Source organism: Anastrepha obliqua, chromosome 1, assembly GCF_027943255.1.
Source record: "Anastrepha obliqua isolate idAnaObli1 chromosome 1, idAnaObli1_1.0, whole genome shotgun sequence".
NCBI lineage: Eukaryota > Metazoa > Arthropoda > Insecta > Diptera > Tephritidae > Anastrepha > Anastrepha obliqua.
In genome coordinates, this window is record NC_072892.1 from 163,162,829 (window position 1) to 163,180,445 (window position 17,617).

The 17,617-nt window shown below is 37.3% G+C and overlaps 3 protein-coding genes across 3 annotated transcripts; 1 reads left to right on the forward strand and 2 right to left on the reverse strand.

The window, feature by feature from the left end:
- Positions 1–4,081: 4,081 nt before the first annotated feature.
- LOC129239528 (mitotic checkpoint protein BUB3) lies at positions 4,082–5,673 on the forward strand. Its single transcript, XM_054875073.1, has 2 exons — positions 4,082–4,373; positions 4,439–5,673. The coding sequence occupies exons 1-2, from the start codon at positions 4,182–4,184 to the stop codon at positions 5,225–5,227; spliced, it is 981 nt and encodes a 326-aa protein (XP_054731048.1). The 5' UTR covers positions 4,082–4,181; the 3' UTR covers positions 5,228–5,673.
- On the reverse strand, positions 5,659–7,197 carry LOC129239522 (endonuclease III-like protein 1). Its single transcript, XM_054875060.1, has 4 exons — positions 7,005–7,197; positions 6,584–6,940; positions 6,348–6,518; positions 5,659–6,289 (listed from the first exon to the last, which is right to left on the reverse strand). Exons 1-4 carry the CDS (start codon positions 7,086–7,088, stop codon positions 5,771–5,773), a joined length of 1,131 nt encoding a protein of 376 aa, XP_054731035.1. The 5' UTR covers positions 7,089–7,197; the 3' UTR covers positions 5,659–5,770.
- A 1,758-nt stretch (positions 7,198–8,955) lies between these two features.
- On the reverse strand, positions 8,956–17,231 carry LOC129253403 (probable cytochrome P450 304a1). Its single transcript, XM_054891764.1, has 5 exons — positions 17,138–17,231; positions 16,800–17,051; positions 9,453–10,321; positions 9,242–9,386; positions 8,956–9,167 (listed from the first exon to the last, which is right to left on the reverse strand). Exons 1-5 carry the CDS (start codon positions 17,229–17,231, stop codon positions 8,983–8,985), a joined length of 1,545 nt encoding a protein of 514 aa, XP_054747739.1. The 3' UTR covers positions 8,956–8,982.
- Positions 17,232–17,617: the final 386 nt, after the last annotated feature.

Genomic DNA, 17,617 nt, shown 5'->3' on the forward strand with positions numbered 1-17,617 from the left:
AAGGAATTGCAATGGAATAGGTCAAGTTACATTTACACAAACATGAAAAATGACGAAACATTTATCAAATTCATGGAAGATACATACATACATATGTTCAATTTCGATTGTGCATCAGACGTTAATCGATTTGCCTTTTTCAAGACACTTTACACTCGAAACACTCCCTTTCATTTCCTACTTTTTCTATCATCGTCCTATTCTCAACAGAGAAATGGTTCATTACCATGCACAAAGGAAGAAGGCATATGCAAATACAAGTATGTGAATTTATATACAAATGCGCATATACATACATATATGTGCTCACTCAAGTAGGACAGAGCCAGATGTCGAACGTTGCCGAACGCGGGGGCCGATTGTGCTCTTTGTCGTTCGTTCCGCGCTCTTGCTTGCAGTTCAAGCACATTAGCTTACATTTGCTTGCGTACGGAATAGATTCGTATATTTGATATGTCCATATGACTTGTATGCATCTTTACATATAGATTTGTTCTTTTTGAAAATTGCGCGAAATTGTATATGTATATGCATGTTTATATACATATATTAGTTTACAACATATCTTATAAGATATATGGTAAATATTACCATACATTTTTTCCTTCGTATATAATAAAGAAATTAATAATAATAACATTAAAACAACAGGTATTATTAACAAACTTGGTTTTATTTTAAATTCTTCAAGTAAATCAAATTAATAATAATCAATAAGAAGGCATATGCAAATACAAATACGTCAATTTATATATGTACATATGCGCATATACATACATATATACGCTCACTTAAGTAGGAGAGAGCAAGATGTCGAACGTTGCCGTTCATTTGCTTTGTTTGCTTTGTCGTTCGTTCCGCGCTTTCGCTTGCAGTTCATTCAAGGTAACGACAATGAGCAAGGTAACGGCAAATAAGCAAAGTAACGACAAATGAGCAAGGTAACGACAAATAAGCAAGGTAACGACAAATGAGCAAGGTAACGATAAATGAGCAAGGTAACGACAAATGAGCAAGGTAGCGACACATTTTTTCGTGCTTGCAGCCGGCTAAATCGAATTATAAGACGTTATCACGTCAAAAGAGGATCACCATCATTCAATAAACTCTACAAAGTTCAACCATATTTGGATATGCTGCAAGAACGCTTCAACCTGTGCTTCAATCCTAGCGAGTACCTTGCGGTAGACGAATCAATGATAAGATTCAAAGGTAATTTTTAAGATACGCTGATATTTGTATTCTACAGAAACTGTTTTAATAGGACGATCAACTTTCATCCAGTATATGCCGAAGAAGCCAATAAAAAGAGGGTCAGAACTTGGATGTTGTGTGATAGCACCGGTTATGTCCATCGGTTCGAGATATATACGGGTAAAAAAGGAGATCTAGTCGAAAAAAAAACTTGGAGAACGAGTCGTTCTTGCCTTAACTACTGATTTTAGGGAGAAACACCATAAAGTGTTTTTCGATCATTTTTTCACTTCGTTGAACTTGATTCTTGAACTGAAAAAGCAGTTGATAAATGGCTGCGGAACAGTGCGAATAAATCGAATTAATTTCTTCCTACCGATATTAGACCTGGTAAGCAGTTAAAACGGGGCGACTATGATTGGCAAGTTAGTGATTCGGGTATACTCTTTATGAAGTGGATTGACAAAAGAGAGGTTACAGCTTTATCTAACTTTCATGATCCGAGTAATATTGTAAAGGTACAACAAAGCCAAAGCGATGGTTCTGTCAAAGCAATCGAAAAGCCTGAAATAATACACGACTATAATATGCAAATAAATAACGTTGACAAGTTAAATCAGCTAAAGAAGTACTACGAGCTGAATAGAAAAGGCCGCAAGTGGTGGCGCCGAATATTTTTTGACTTTCTTGATATTGCAGTTGTGAATTCTTTTATTCGCCCTTATCGGGAAGTTCGCCCGGAAAAAATTTCACTTCGAATCAGCTGATATACTCTATTGTGAATTGATTGCGAACAAATTATTTACTTTCTATTGTGCTAATTTCGTAAGCAAGCGTATATTTCCTTAAAATAAAGTAAAAATATGCCTCAAAAATTTCTATAAATATGTATAGTATTGCGCTTAGGTTATTATTGAGCGAGCGTGAGGAAAATTTGAACGTGAAAGTGCTCAGGAGACGATTAAGGGACAATTCCAACCCTTTAGAGCTAAGTGATTCAATGTGAGATAACAAAAAATGCTAATGGGAATTTGCAATACTAACTTAATTTCTAATTTTTTAGGTTTTGGCAATATTACAGGCTAAACAAGCCGGCATTTAAGTACTTGCTAGATGTCCTTACTAGCTCCTTGCCACCATTGAAGCAGAAATTCGGAGTTCCACCTATTGTAAAATTGAGCGCATGTTTGCGATTTTTCGCAGAAGAAGGACATCAAAATGGCGTTGGGAAGGACCATGAAATGTGCCACTTTGCCTCAGCAAAACAAAAACTTATTTCAATGAGTTTCAGAAGTAATCCTCGCACTCTATGCGCGATGGTTTAAAAGTCGTACCACATCCTTTTACAAAATCCTGCAAGGATAAACATTTTTTTTACATTTTCTTCATTAAATGTATCGAATAAATGAAATAAAAAAATCTTTGTGTTTAAAATTTAGACGGTTTTCAGCTGACATTTTGTGGTTACAATAAAATTTTGTAGTGAAATCTTTCCGTTTGCTATATTAGTGAAGCAGCTCGTTGCCCCAAAAAAAACTGCTCTCTAAATTCTGTGAAATTTACAAGGTTTCCTGCGCAAATCGAATATTATTTACTTGTTATTTGCCTGCTGTTGCTTGTAAACAACTCAATTGTCATCAAGTAATCTGAAAAGCAACTCTGAGTCTTCAACCGGTCGGAGAAAACAGAAATAAATCTGTTATATTGTATGAGTTTTTTTGTTAAGAGAACTTTTTTCGTTAAGAGAACGACTTTTTTGCTGTATTTCAGGTTATGTAACGAGATAAGGCACTCTTTTTGTAAAATTGTCGTTATAGTTTCTTTAGAATTTTCTGGTATGTTTTGCTTGTTTTTACTATGAATACACCTCTTGATGCCCTATGGCCCACTAAGTATTGAGGACCGGAAGAAACGATTACAACTCTATGGTCTTAATTCGCATTCAGTAAATTCAAAGGCTTTTTAAAATGTGTAAAAAGGTTTTCAATCTTAAGAAGAGTTGAGAGAAAATTCAATATTCTTGCATTACCTTAAAATGAGCAAAATTTTTAATTTGCACTTTCAAAATATCAAATTTTATATGAATCAATAAATTTTCATTAACACTAGAATATTTTTAGAGTGACCTTTTCTAACCTTCTTTTGATTTAGAAACAGTTTATTACAGTTTTGGTAGCTTTAAATTAAAAACAAAAGTAAACAAACACTAAACTTAAAAACTTTCGCATTTTGGGTATAAAAAAGCACTAAATTTATTGCGAAAAGCAAATGGTTGGTAACACTGAACAACTCAGCTAATGCGACGTCACGCACTCTCTGATGGGTGCCATCTTTACTCTATCATTCTTGGTTGCCGGTAAAGATAACAGGTTTGACAGACATAATTCTTATGAAATTTTTGTTAACAGAAAAAAGCATGTGTCCACAAACGCTTTTCCCTCTTATTACTTATTATAAAATGTAATATCGAGTTTCGAATGCGTTTTACTGCCATAATTTTGTGAAATCTCAGTAAACGTCGATTTCCTCCAACTGTTTATTATTATCAGCCAATTGTGCTATTAAATTAGCTATTCCTTCTCCTTATCTTTTCTTCATATCGTTTATAATAATTAAACCTTTCAAAGTAGTATTGACAGCTGATTGTAAATTTTTGAGGCAATCTGCCATATGTGAAGGGGTAGTTTAATTTTGTGGATTTATTGCTAATTACTGCCTATGTGAACGTATTTTAACTTGGTCTGGTCAATTTATTTCGTATCATTCCTGATATTTCCTAGTCAGCTACTGATAATAATAACAAAAATCCGACCTGGTGGCAACATTATTTTGGCATGTACGCTGCAACCCTTAATGGCGCATTTTGAAAACAACTGCTCGCCTATGGTGAATTAGTATACACGAAAGAAGAAGCAGAAGCAAACATTATTTTTGTTTTACGCAAAGGAATTTAATCGAGAAGGCTTTTTCATAAAATAAATTGAGTTATGCGTCCAACAGAAGTGAAACTAAACAATTCTCCAGATGATGCTATATCAGCGGTAAAATTTGGGCCAAAAACAAATCAATATCTCATTGCTTCCGCCTGGGATGGAACGGTGCGGTTCTACGATGTCGTGAACAATGCCATGCGACAGAAGTTCGTCGAGGACATGCCCGTAATGGATGTCGCCTTTATGGTGAGTAATTACAATAAATATACCAATAAAACGTGCATCAATTGCTTGTTTGTATTTATCCATAGGATATTGTGCATGTTGTAAGTGGCTCACTCGACAAACAGTTGCGCCTTTACGATGTCAATACGCACACCGAAAACATTGTTGGCTCACACGATGATGCAGTACGTTGTGTTGAATATGCTGAGTCTGTAAATGGTATACTAACTGGCAGCTGGGATAAAACGATCAAGTTGTGGGATATGCGGGAAAAGCGTTGCGTCGGCACCTACGAACAAAGTAATGGCAAAGTGTATTCAATGTCGGTAAATGATGAAAAAATTGTCGTAGCCACCTCAGATCGCAAAGTACTCATTTGGGATCTGCGCAAAATGGAAGAGTATATGATGAAGCGCGAATCATCGTTGAAGTATCAAACACGTTGCATACGTTTGTTTCCCAATAAGGAGGGTTATGTGATGTCTTCCATTGAGGGACGTGTTGCTGTCGAGTATTTGGATCCTGATCCAGAAGTACAAAAGCGTAAATTTGCTTTCAAGTGTCATCGCAATAAAGAGGATAGCATTGAACACATTTACCCGGTAAACGCTATAAGTTTTCACAATGTTTACAACACCTTTGCGACGGGCGGCTCGGACTGTTTAGTGAATATTTGGGATGGTTTCAACAAAAAGCGCCTCTGTCAGTTCCATCAATATGATACATCAATCTCATCACTTAACTTCAGTCATGATGGCAGCACTCTAGCCATTGCCTGCTCCTATATGGATGAATTCGAAGAACCACCTGCAAGTGTGCCTAATCCCGTTATTTATGTGCGCTATGTAACCGATCAAGAAACTAAACAAAAGTAGGTCAAATAGTAGGCTTGCAGGATAGGTATACGTCAGCCTAGGTGGAATTTTACCATTACACGCTATACTACACTCAAAGCAATCCCTTCAGCGTATTTATTTATCTACAAATGGTTTAGTTTATTTATGATTTGAGACGAATAATAGCCAAGAACTGTAATACTTAACACCCTAAGCTACAGCATCATCCGCGTTATAATACCACTCCACATATTGCAGAAACTCCTGGCGAATACGCGTGCAGACCATTTTTTAAATATGTAAGCAATTGTGCGCATTTTATGAAATAAAAATTATATAAAATTACGTCATATTAATTTTGGCGGCAATTATGTAATACAAATTTATAACAATCAGTCAAAATCTTTTCATGCAATCTGCCCGGAGAAATGAAGACTCTTTGTCAAATACGGCAAATCAATATACAAATGTAATTTTAATCAACAGTTTTCTGTGTTTTATTTCTTTTTATGAATGAGTTGATTTTTATGATTGAAACAATAGGAATGGCATGAAGAAATTTTGCTCAAACTTGCGTTCGCATTACCGGCCATTTTCGATTGAAACTTTTTTTGGATTTTGCAATTTGGATCTTTTTGTGACTGTCACATCCTTACTATCATCATTGTCCATCAATAATATTTTTGGACCAGTTTTTAAAGACTTAACTACATTTTTACATTGCGCAGCTGGACATATTCCACTATTCAAACATGCCATGCAACGTGGACGCACAGCTTTGCAAACTGTTTGGCCGAAACCAACTAGCAAATGATTGACTTCTGGCCACATATCTCGTGGTAGCCACGATTCCAATGCGATACGCGTCTGTTCGGGTTCCTTTGTAGGCTTAGGCAGCCACTTTAGACGATTTGTAATGCGATGCACATGCACATCTACGCCTATTCCCGTCACTTCATTCCATGCCGTTGACATGCATAAATGCGCCATTTTCGGACCAACCCCTGGCAATGCTTCCAATTCTTTGATGGTGCCTGGAATGTCACTGTCATATTTATCGATGAGTACTTGCGAAGTCAATTGTAAATATTTCGCTTTGTTCTAATAGAGTAAATAAATTAATGCCATGCAATTCTCACAAATGTGTCTCTAGATTTACTTTATAAAATGATACGGGTTTTAGTAATTCCTCCAGTTTGCTTCTCTCCATGGCTGCAATGATTCGCGGTGTCATTTGATTGCTTTTCAGCCGTTGCATGGCATCAAAGGTGATTTCATCTTTCGTCTGACTTGAGAGCATTAGGGCAACAAGTTTTTGAAAGCGTTGCGTCTGTTAAATGTATGTATGTATGTACGTGTTAAGGTATATCTAATTTTGCTTGAACTCTTATCTACCTTTTCATCTGCCTTATCATCCGAACATTTGTGGCATCCCATGGTGTCCACAGGCGCATCGACAGTGCGCATTATACGGATATTATCCAACATCAAACGCCAGTCTTTCGGCTCCCATTTCATGGTACTTTCAAAATCCTTTTTGACCTTTTTAGTTGTTGTTGTAGCAGCAACATCGATATTTTTAGGCGAAGTGCCTGGCTTAGCAGTCTCTTTTTTCAACCCGCTAGACTCTGCGGTGGGGCCTGTTGTTTGGGGTTTAGTTGGGAATTCGAGTATCTGAGTTTGGTTTAATTTTCGCTGCTGTCGCGTTTGTACAGGTGAGAAAAATGGAGCTTTTATTGTATCTTCGATATCCTAATAGAGACAAAAAAAGTCCGTTATTAATACGTATATCGGATAGACACGAATAGGTCCTCACCTGAACTTCCACTACACGACCGATTCGTGTCTTTTCGGATAATTTTTTCGCTAATGTTTTCAACACTGCACCTTTTTCACCCATTGTGCGAAAAATAATTGCTAAAATTGATTGTAAAATAACAATTTTTTTCGTAGCCCGCCAACGTTAAAATTGCAATTTTATGCCTCTTCTTATTATCACGAAGTAAACCATTTACAATAGAAAACAACAAACCATCCCATTAAAGGCGCTCTGAAAGAGATACGGTACTACCTTTGCGGTATAAGAACATATTTGACAACAATAAAAATCAGATGCCCCTACGGTGCTCACACTCGCCAACGCAATCGTACGCCCATACGCCCGTATCAGCTAAGACGATGAAACAACCAGCTACGATACTACGGAACGGAGTGTGGTGAGAATTCATTCACATCGGGCTCTCATCAAGTTTATCGTGTTAGCTTATTTGGGCGTACGTTAGCGTTGGTGTGTGTGAGCACCTTTAAAGTGGTACGGTACGGTATGACCAATATATTGATGTAGGGTTGCACAACAAAATTGTAGCTTAATGAACATTCGCGCACAGATAACGAATTGATAACATTTTTTTGTAATCAGATACAACTAAAGAATTGAATATCAACTAAAAATCAGAATGTCAACTAAACAATAAAATGTCAACAACTAATACTACAAACAGTCACCGACGTAAACGCAGTCCCCTGGTAGCTGTTACGATCAAACTAATGTGAGCTCCATGTAAATGAGAAATTACTTCCTTTCCGTGTCGTAGTATCGTAGATTTTATCGCAGGATTTTTGAAATATCCCTTAGAACCGTGTCAGCTGATTGCTCTCTCACCACACAGTACTGTCAAACAGTACATTTCGAAATCATTTACAAAATAAACTTGGAAAAATTTTAAATTTTGTTAAAATAACTTAAAAACAATGTTGAATAATGTTAATTATCGATAAATAAACTATTTGCATCTCTTGGTTTTTGGCTTTGCTTTATTAAACAATGAAAAATTGTAACTGATAACGCAGATGAGTGTAAAAGTATGTAAAGAATAACATCAATGACAACATTGTGCCGATACAACTAAACACATACACACACAAACCGATTTATTGTGCAAATATGTATGTAACTAAAAGAACGCAGTTGCTCACTACGGAATGAGTTTTACTCAATTTTGTGCTCTCTAGGGGCTGCGGTAAGGGACTATGATACGTCGGTCACTGTTTACAGCATAAACAGTAGAATGTTTACTCCGGTATAGCTTCTTACCGCAACGTACCGTATCTTCTAGAAAGAGGTTTGTATAGACTGCATATCGTAGATTTTTTTTTACCGGATTGGTAGTGTCAAGTAGTATCCATAGAAGATCGTGTGATTAGAGTAGTTGTTTTCCTCTTCTTCCATTCGAAAAATTTTGTCTATTTGTCATTCATTGCATTCTTCTAAAGGGTGGTTAAGTTTCAAGGGCCGGTGTTGATTTTGAAATCTCATCCTTTAGCTCTTGAATTGTTGCTGGCTTTTCGAAGTACACCTTTTCTTTCAAATAACCCCAAAGAAAGAAGTCCAACGGTGTCGTTGACGTTTAGGTGTGGTTCACATTCAACATCGGCCCTTGAAATTTAACCACCCTTTTTTATCTTACCCTTGAAGTTCTAATGCAATCAATTTTGTTCTTGCTCGAATGTAACCGCCTTGAATAGATTTGCTTTGAGTAGTGCCACATCTGTTGTATGGGTAATCCCGCTGTTTAATTATGGATTGGGAGTTAAGCACGAAAACGCAAATAATCTACTTATATGTGAACGTATTATTAGTAAATTTTATTACAGAATTATTTTTTTTTAGTTTCAGAGCGCAAAATACATTTTTATAATATAGATATATTTGCATAACACAAAAGTTCATTCATTTTTATATTTTTTTTCTTATTCGGCATTTTTAATTATAAATAAATAAATTTTCTCCACTCTTAGTTCCTTTCCTCCAATTGTAACCAAAAATCGTATGGTGTGATAATTAAACCGTTATTATTTTTCGTTAAATCTGGTAATACATCACCTGGCCCCAAAATAAAGTTAAAATTTTGACACATCGCTGTAGTTATGAGGAATAGCATATTTCGCGCGAAAGTCTCTCCAGCACAAAGTCGTTTTCCTATACGGCAGTGAAATAACAGTGAGTAATTTTAAAAACCGGTCACAGTGTTTGAAGGTATTCAAAAGCATTACCTGCGCCGAAAGGCAGTGATACGTCCTTTTTCAGCGATAGCTTTCCATTCTCATCCAAAAATCGTTCCGGCCTAAATTTTGTCGGATCGCCCCAGACGCGTTCATCAGCGTGATATGCATACAAACTGGGTATAACAATCGTGTGCTAAACGAAAATAAAAATTTCATAAACCATCAAAACTAATTATTGATCGCCGAATTGAAAAACTACTTTCGGTATTTTGTAACCCAGCAGTTCGGTGTCCTCTAATGCTCGGTGCGGCACATCCGAAGGCACCAAAGTCTCAATTCTCAAACCCTCCCGAATAGCAGCTTCTGTGTAATGCAAATGCTTGCGGTCTTCAAGCGTTGGCAAGCGCCCACCACCAACCACCTCATCTATTTCCGATTGTATGCGTTTCAGCACGTCGGGATAGAGTAGGAGGTATTGTATCAGGAACGTAAATTGTACACCAATCGCTGTGAATGCGGGAAAGGCGAAATCCACCAAAGCCAATATGAACTGTGTGCGATAGTAAACGTCGGTCTGGCCCTGCTCATGCTCTACTTTCATCTGCTTGATATATAAATCGATAAAATTTCGTTCACTATTCTCATCATAGGTGTCAATGTGATGATCTATAATTTTTTCGAAAAACTCAAAAATAAATTTATTCGCCGTTGTTAGTACATCATAGGCGCTCCAACTGGGGAATAGGTGTCGTATCCAAGGCATTATACTCAACATTTTACCATAATCATCTCCTTTGCGTTGAAAAATCATTCCCATCTTGATGAGCTGCAACACTTCGGCTTGATCCGAACGCGGCCGCCGTTCGTTCATCATTATGTGAAAAAAGGCGTTGTATGTAAATGGGCTCCACACATTTGGGACGCACACTCTATAACCGCCCGGCCTAGATAATTCGTGCTCATGTGGATAGCGGGGGCCGTTGCGTATGAGATCTAAAAGATCAGTTATCTCCTCTTGAATGACTAATTCCAGTTCAGCAAAACGGCGGCCGAATCCAAAATCACGAAGGTAGCGTAAAATAAAGCGACGTTGCTCCTTCCACACAGGACCTTCACGAAAGAAAATACCTACGGGAAGAAGAAAGCAGCGCATCAAAAAGTGAGTAATGACTCAACAGTAGTTGTTTTTAAATGAATAAATCAATTCGCACTTAATGTTGACGACACTTAGGAATTATTGGGAAATATGTATATATAGTACATATGTACATATGTAGATAGGTACAGGGTCGGACACTCGAAGTGTAATCAACTTCAGACCAAGAAGTAAATCTACTTCGCCCAGCTGATGTAGGGGTACGGACATCAGCTGTCTGTTAGTTGGCTAAATGTCAGTCCAGAGTATTCATTGGTTTACAAGCGCGTGGAAGCATTTTGTCGAGCCTAAACGCAAAAAAAGAAAATCAGTAATGAATTTCAAACGTAATAGTGGGATTGCATTACATTTGGCTGAAAAATCACAACCAGCGATTGTTCGTGAGCTCGAGCACCTTAAAGTAATTAAAGTTTTAACGTTAACAATGCGAACATGCCCACAGCGGCTTTAGCAATGGTCACTGGACTCAGTCGACTATATCTTGTAGCCAAAGGGACGGCAATCAGTGTAGCTCTAAGGCTTACTAATCTATTCCATCTCAAAGAAGGCAATCTTACAGGACATGTAAGGATTTTGGGTTCAATCCTGAACTCTCCGTGCCTGACACTTCACGACAAGATGGAAAGGAAACTGGAATTCTCCAAGAAATTCAGTTGTTCAATTGAAAAAACTCATAGATCCAGAACGGATAAAGGCAGAAACAATGCTTAACCTAAGCAGAAAGGACATACAACTTTACACTGAACTACTAACAGGATACTGTAAACTTAGTTATCACATGAGAAAGATAGGTGTGATAGAAAAGGATTCCTGCAGACTCTGCAAAGAGGCACAGGAAACAACAGAACACGTTCTATGCGACTGTCCAGCAGCGGCACGACGCAGACTAAATTACCTGGAATATGGGGCTATAGATCCTCCTGGTAGAAATTAAGCCTACAGCAGTTTTAGGATTTATTAACAGCCTAAAACTGTTTGAGTAGGCTACATGGCTGCACAATACATCTTTTCAGGTCGCAGTGCACAAACAGCCAATCAGTAGTAATAAAATAAAGTTTTTGTTTATCGCACCATTACTCGTTACAATGAGACTGGTAGCATCGCGCAACATGGAGGTGATTATCAAAAGACTGCAACGTCACGTAAAGTGGTTCAAAAAGTGAAGAAGTGACTTGAGCGAAATCCCCGACGAAGCGCCAATCAAATGTCGAAAGAACTGAAAATATCTGACCGTAGCATCTGCCGCATACTGAAATATGTGCTAAAAGTCAAGCCTTACAAGATCGAAAAGGCGCATGATCTCACACCAAAGCAGCAAAAAGTCAGACTTGAGAGAGCTTCGCTTGAGGAGTTGCTTCGCTTGGCCGAAAACGATCAATTTTTGGGTTCCCAACATTATGTTTTCTGACGAGAAAATTTTTCAAATTGGGCAATTCGTAAACTCCCAAAAAGATAGGGTGTATTTGACCGACCATTCATACGAGAATTTGTGTCAACTATTGGCCACCAGGAGGTAGCACCCACCACAGGTAATGGTTTGGGCCGCTGTAACCGCAGATGGGCGCTCTCCAATCATTTTCATCGAGCCTGGCGCTGAGGTGAATGCGAAATATTATCGGGAAAGTATTCTGGAGGTTGCTTTGAAGCTGTGGACATACAAAGATGTCGGTGCTAGACCATGCACGTTTCAACAGGACTCGGCACCGTCTCACAAAGCTCGAGTGAACCAAGAATGGCTAAAAAACCACGTTCCGAACTTCGTAACGTTCACACAATGGCTCTTAAATTCACCAGACGCGAATCCGGTGGATTATTCTCTTAGGGCCATTTTGGAGAGCAAGGTCCGAACGAGGTTCGAGGCGCTGAAAAAAGCTATTGACCGCGAATGAGCCAAAATACCTGCAAGTCGCATTCGGGCAGCTGGCGATTCGTTTCTGGACCGTCTCAAGGTTATAGTCAAGGCAAAAGGTGGTCATATTGAGCAAAATTGAATTGACTCTTAATTTTGAATTATTTTCACACATTTTTTACTTTGAATTGAATAAAAGTAATTTTCCAAACTAAATTTATGTCCCTTCTAATTTGTTACACTTCGAATGCCGGACCCTGTATATGGATGTATATGCAGATATGGGGAAAAGCGTACAACAGTTCTTTGGTGAATAAGTGACAGGAATATATATTCCGGATTACTTGTACATAAATACTCATGTATGCCGATATGTATGTCAACAACAATTTATTTCGCTATGTATAGTCTTACTTTTCCATTGGCTTTATTTTTCAGTGGAAATGCACTTTAGACCCAGAGAACTTCTGTTACCGATTTAGTTTATTTTACAACTCCGTTAAACACAGATTCGCGTATATATGTATGTGTAAATGCTTATCACTTAAATGGACCCATATTTTGCGAATATTGAAGTGATCGGTTATCAAATTTAATACTTGATTTCATAAAATACACATCCGTAAATACGACGTGGTATGCGCGGATATGTACATATGTATATTTAAATTTTGAAAACGTGAACACAAAAAAAAAAAACAAGAATTGCCAATATATCCTCATTCGATTGAGACGCAAGTGGGAAAAGTACCTGATTTCCTTTCACCTGGCAGTGGCCAGGACGACACTCAACTTCCGAGCATCGCCCAAGGTTCTTTTGGGTAGCTCCCGAACATCCGTTTGAGAGCGAGCTAATGTAAGAAGGCGAGGCATCCCAGGATATCTAGTTGTTCGCTGGGTTTGGGACCCGCCACGTAAAAATCTCCCCCAATGAAAAAACTATGCAAAGCCGCATATGATAACTGCTTACTCTGATGACCACCCCTACAAACGAACTAAGGATTATGATTTGAGGGCATGCACCTGGAATGTCCGCTACCTTAATGGGGAAAGTGCCTCTGCCCGGCTGGTTGATGCCCTCACAAGAGCAAAGACTAACATCACTGCCATTCAAGAGATGGATGGGGCAAGGCAAGAAGAGCATTGTACCTTGCGACGTCTACTACAGCTGCCATGTAAAGGAGCGCAAATTCGGTGTTGGATTTATACATAGGAGAAGAGAGACTTCGTCGCCAAGTACTTTCGTTCCCTCCGGTGGATGAGCGTCTCGTAATAATACGCATTAAAGTGAGATTTTTCAACACCTCGCTTATTGGCGTTCACGCCTTGACGAAAGAGAAGGACGATACGACCAAAATTTGCTTCTATGAGCGAGTGGAAGGTTCCTATGAGCGGTACCCCCTAAAAATCATGCTTGCCAAGTTTAATGCAAGGGAGGGACATTTTTGTTACACAGTAGGAAAGTTCAACGAAACACCGGTAAGAGACAGAGGCTGATCGACTTCGTCGAGGATCGAAACATGCTACTCTGCAGCAGCAGATTCCAGCATAAAAATATACACCGAGCTACCTGGCTGTCTTCTGATCCAAAAACGCAAAACTAGATCGCTCATGTTGCAATAGATGGAAGACACGTTTCTAGTGTTTTAGATGCACATATGATCCGAGGACCCAACATCGACTCGGATCATTGCTTCGCTGCAGAAGGTTTCAAGACCGGGGCGATTTCCTGTAAGAACAAAGACAGCGATCTGGTGTCTGTCATCCAAAGCGTTCTTAAATTATGGAGGGAACACTTCTCGAACTTGTTATACATTGACAGCTGCGCATGTCACAGAGAATGTGAAGATCCTGATACCCCAATCGTTGACGACGGAATTGTCGTTCCGCTATCTGACCATAGCGATAACGCGGTTAAAGAACAACAAAGCCGCGGGAGCCGACGGATTGCCAGCTGAGTATTTAAACATGGCGGCGAGGAGCTGGTAAGTTGCATGCATCAGCTCCTAAAATGGGTTGATAGCTTGTAACAGCAGATGAACTGATGAAAATTTAGTCATAAAATATTGTATCGAAATCGACAGATGTAGGCAATTTAGCTTCAACAGGTAGATGGGAACTTATAAAATTTGTTAAAAATTAATTTATACAATCCAGAACAGGTCTCAATAGTTTTAGAAATTCTAAGTAAAATGGAAAAAAATATTTTTATAGGTAGATAATTTTTCTGCTGTTTCGTAAGGGCGCAATCCAGAGATCGGACCAAACTCGATTTACTTTAATAAATTTTGTAACAAAATAAATAAATTTTTATTGGACCTCAATGATATTTTTGTTGGCTGTAAATAAAATGGGAAGCAATATGTGTACCGAGTTTGGTGTAATTTTAATAAGTCGTTATCGAGATACAGTCGACTATCATTAATTCAAACCTGCGATATTTCATCTGCGTCGTCGACGCTTCCGCACGAATCGCTTCGTTGGTATTCAGATTAAAAATTTGTATTAAATATGAGTCCTAAAAAGTATAAATGTTTGACGATTGCTGAAAAGAAGAAATTAGTGGAAAAAGTAGAAGGAGGTGAGAAGAAAAGTGATGTGGCAAAAGAATTTAAGATTCCTCTCAGTACTCTCTCAACCATAATAAAGAACAAGGAGAAAGTTACTGCTGCTCAAACTGCTGTAGCACGGAAAAGAACAACTAAAGATGAGTTTCCTCATCTGAAAGAAATCCTGGTCATTTGGCTTAGACAGTGTAGAGGAAAAAAAGTATCTATTAGCGGAACTTTGTTAAGGAAAAATCAAAAGAGTTCGCGTCTACTCTAGGTAGGTAGGTAGGTAGGTCGGGTGGTTGTCGTAGCGACACACTTAGACCTTTCGCAGGTCCATTGTGATACCACTGGAGCTTATCCTTACCCTACGTGTTCCTTTTCAAACCATCCGGTAGCTTTAATAAACGAGTAGAGCTTCGTTAGTTTTAGATGCGCTATGTCCGCTACATCAGTTAAAAATGCCGTATCAAGAGTGCGGAGCCTCCTCATAGCCAAGCTTTCACACTCACATAAAAGGTGTCTGACTGTTTCCTCTTCTTCTGTATTAAGACAATGGCCAGTTAATACCCCTACATTGTCCAACGTAGGTAGAACTCCACTTCTTTTCGCCAAATACAACTTCCAAATTGCAACCATTGGACCAAGGATCATCCATAATTTAAAGACGTTGTATCGCAAAGAAATTGATAAGATCGTTTTGGAATCTCTCGACAAGCAGCTAACTGCGAATATCACGGTTCTGACAGCTGACGAATATCATGGTGAGCTGTAATATCCCCAACGATTCTCAACTGCTTCAAAAAATCGGGTTTCGGAAAAGAAGATCAGGACAATTCGCAAATAATTATGGGTGATGAAGAACCATCAGTGGTACCAGTAGTTGATATCAGCGGTGTGAGTTTTTCTAACTATGTATGTTCAAGTGGATGAAGATGGAATTTTATCTGCGACAGATAGGAATGAAAAGAGCAACGATGAAGATGAATACGATACATCACAACCTTTGACAGAGGTGTCAGTTAAGGTAGCAAGAGCCTCATTCGTTAACTTACAAAGCCTTTTGTCCACAAAACGAAACTGATGAAACAGCATTTCAGGCACTTTTTCTTATTAAAATAATTGAAAACTCTGAGCAGCAGCAATGTGCTTCGAAGCAAACCCGTATAAATGAGTTATTTTCAAAGATTAATTAATCCACATTATGAATATGTGAAACATTAGCAGTTGAATAAAAAAACTTGATAATTCGAAGTTTAATTTATTTTCTCTCAAAAATTTCGAACCGTTTAATATTTCAACTACTCGATAAATTGTAATATATATTTTAAGAGTCCCTCAAATTTCGAATTAACGAGAGTCAACTGTAACACGCATTTACCAGTTTTTTTAAATTTTACTTTCGTAGATTTTTTTTTATTTTGTTGTGCTCACGTGTACTAAACGTCAAAAATTTTGCTTTACATAATAAATTAATTTCGTTTTCTAAAATAGGCAACCTACCAACTTTATCTACAACATATTTACCACAATTAACGATGTAAATATATACGCTTTTACAATAAATTTTTTTTGCATGTTTTTTATTATTATTTTATTTTTTTCTTTTTGTATTATTTTATTATTTTTTTATTATTTGTTATTATTATTTTATTATTATTTAATTTTTTTTTTATTTTATAATTTTTTTCTTTGTATTATTTTAGTAGTTTTGTACTATTACGTTATTATTATTTTTGTATTTTTGTAATTATTATAATATTTTATTTTTTTTTTGCATTATTTTTTTAAACTTTTACAATAAATATATGTTTTTTTGGACGTTTTTTTAATTATTTTTTTTATTACTTTCTTCTATTATTTCTTTATTATTTTTTATTTTTTTTCTTTATTTTTTTATATTTTTATTTTTTTTATTAATATTTTTATTATTTTTTTATAATTTCTTTATTTTTATTTTTTTTTATTATTATTTTTTCTATTTTTTTATTATTTTATTAGTTTTTGTATTATTATTTTATTTACCTTTTCTTACTATCTACCTTTACTTACCTAATAATTCATCTTCAGGTGCGCGCATTTGCGCCAAAAATATTGGTACGCGTCCGTCAAATTCTCTTCTATTCAATATTTCTCTGACACCCTGCGCATTATGCACCGCAACCGTAGGAAAAGGGCCGACATGAAAACCCACAATATCCGATTTATACCACTTGGTAAATTTCAGTACGCCTTTATGCAAATATTTTTTATCCGCCAGCATCATGAACAAATAACTGCCGAATAGCGGTATGCGCGGAGGTCCTTTAAGAGAAATATATTTTTCAAACCAAATTCACATTTAATTAGCATTCACAATCATGAATTAACTGGGAAATTGAAACACCAACCAGGTGGGAATCCTTCAGGACGGCTAACTGCATAGCGATAGCATAAATAGAGGCTAATCGCTGCACAAATACTCAAGAGAATTTCCGTTAGCATTTAATTTTTAAGTTTGTAACCAAACAGGTTACTTCCGCCTTTACCACTACTCGAAACAAAGAAAGTCGCAGAACAAGTGATTTGTTGCTTGGATCAATACTTGGATTTTCTGCGCTGCCAGTTCAACTGCAGACAGATAATCACGAAAATGGAAACCGATCAGTAAGCGGTCCTCGGTTTTCCAGAGTGTGCATTCATATATCTGGAAGTACACACACACATACATATGTATGTGTATTTGTTACTTTTGCGCATCAGGCGAGTTGGGTGCGATGGCTTTAATGAGTTCACGCAGGCGAAACGATTTCGTTCACATGATTAGACAGAAGCAATTACATACATTGCGAAAAGTATGCATTTATGTATGTATGTATGTAAGTACAGCA

Excerpts from the sequence above, each read along its gene's own strand:
- LOC129239528 (XM_054875073.1), top strand. The coding sequence starts at position 4,182 with ATGCGTCCAACAGAAGTGAAACTAAACAATTCTCCAGATGATGCTATA. Across the intron at positions 4,374-4,438 it reads TAATGGATGTCGCCTTTATG|GATATTGTGCATGTTGTAAG; the intron begins GTGAGTAATTAC and ends ATTTATCCATAG.
- LOC129239522 (XM_054875060.1), bottom strand. The coding sequence starts at position 7,088 with ATGGGTGAAAAAGGTGCAGTGTTGAAAACATTAGCGAAAAAATTATCC. Across the intron at positions 6,941-7,004 it reads GTCGTGTAGTGGAAGTTCAG|GATATCGAAGATACAATAAA; the intron begins GTGAGGACCTAT and ends TGTCTCTATTAG. Across the intron at positions 6,290-6,347 it reads AACCCGTATCATTTTATAAA|AACAAAGCGAAATATTTACA; the intron begins GTAAATCTAGAG and ends TTACTCTATTAG.
- LOC129253403 (XM_054891764.1), bottom strand. The coding sequence starts at position 17,231 with ATGCTAACGGAAATTCTCTTGAGTATTTGTGCAGCGATTAGCCTCTAT. Across the intron at positions 17,052-17,137 it reads TCCTGAAGGATTCCCACCTG|GACCTCCGCGCATACCGCTA; the intron begins GTTGGTGTTTCA and ends TTTCTCTTAAAG. Across the intron at positions 9,168-9,241 it reads ATCACTGCCTTTCGGCGCAG|GAAAACGACTTTGTGCTGGA; the intron begins GTAATGCTTTTG and ends ACTGCCGTATAG.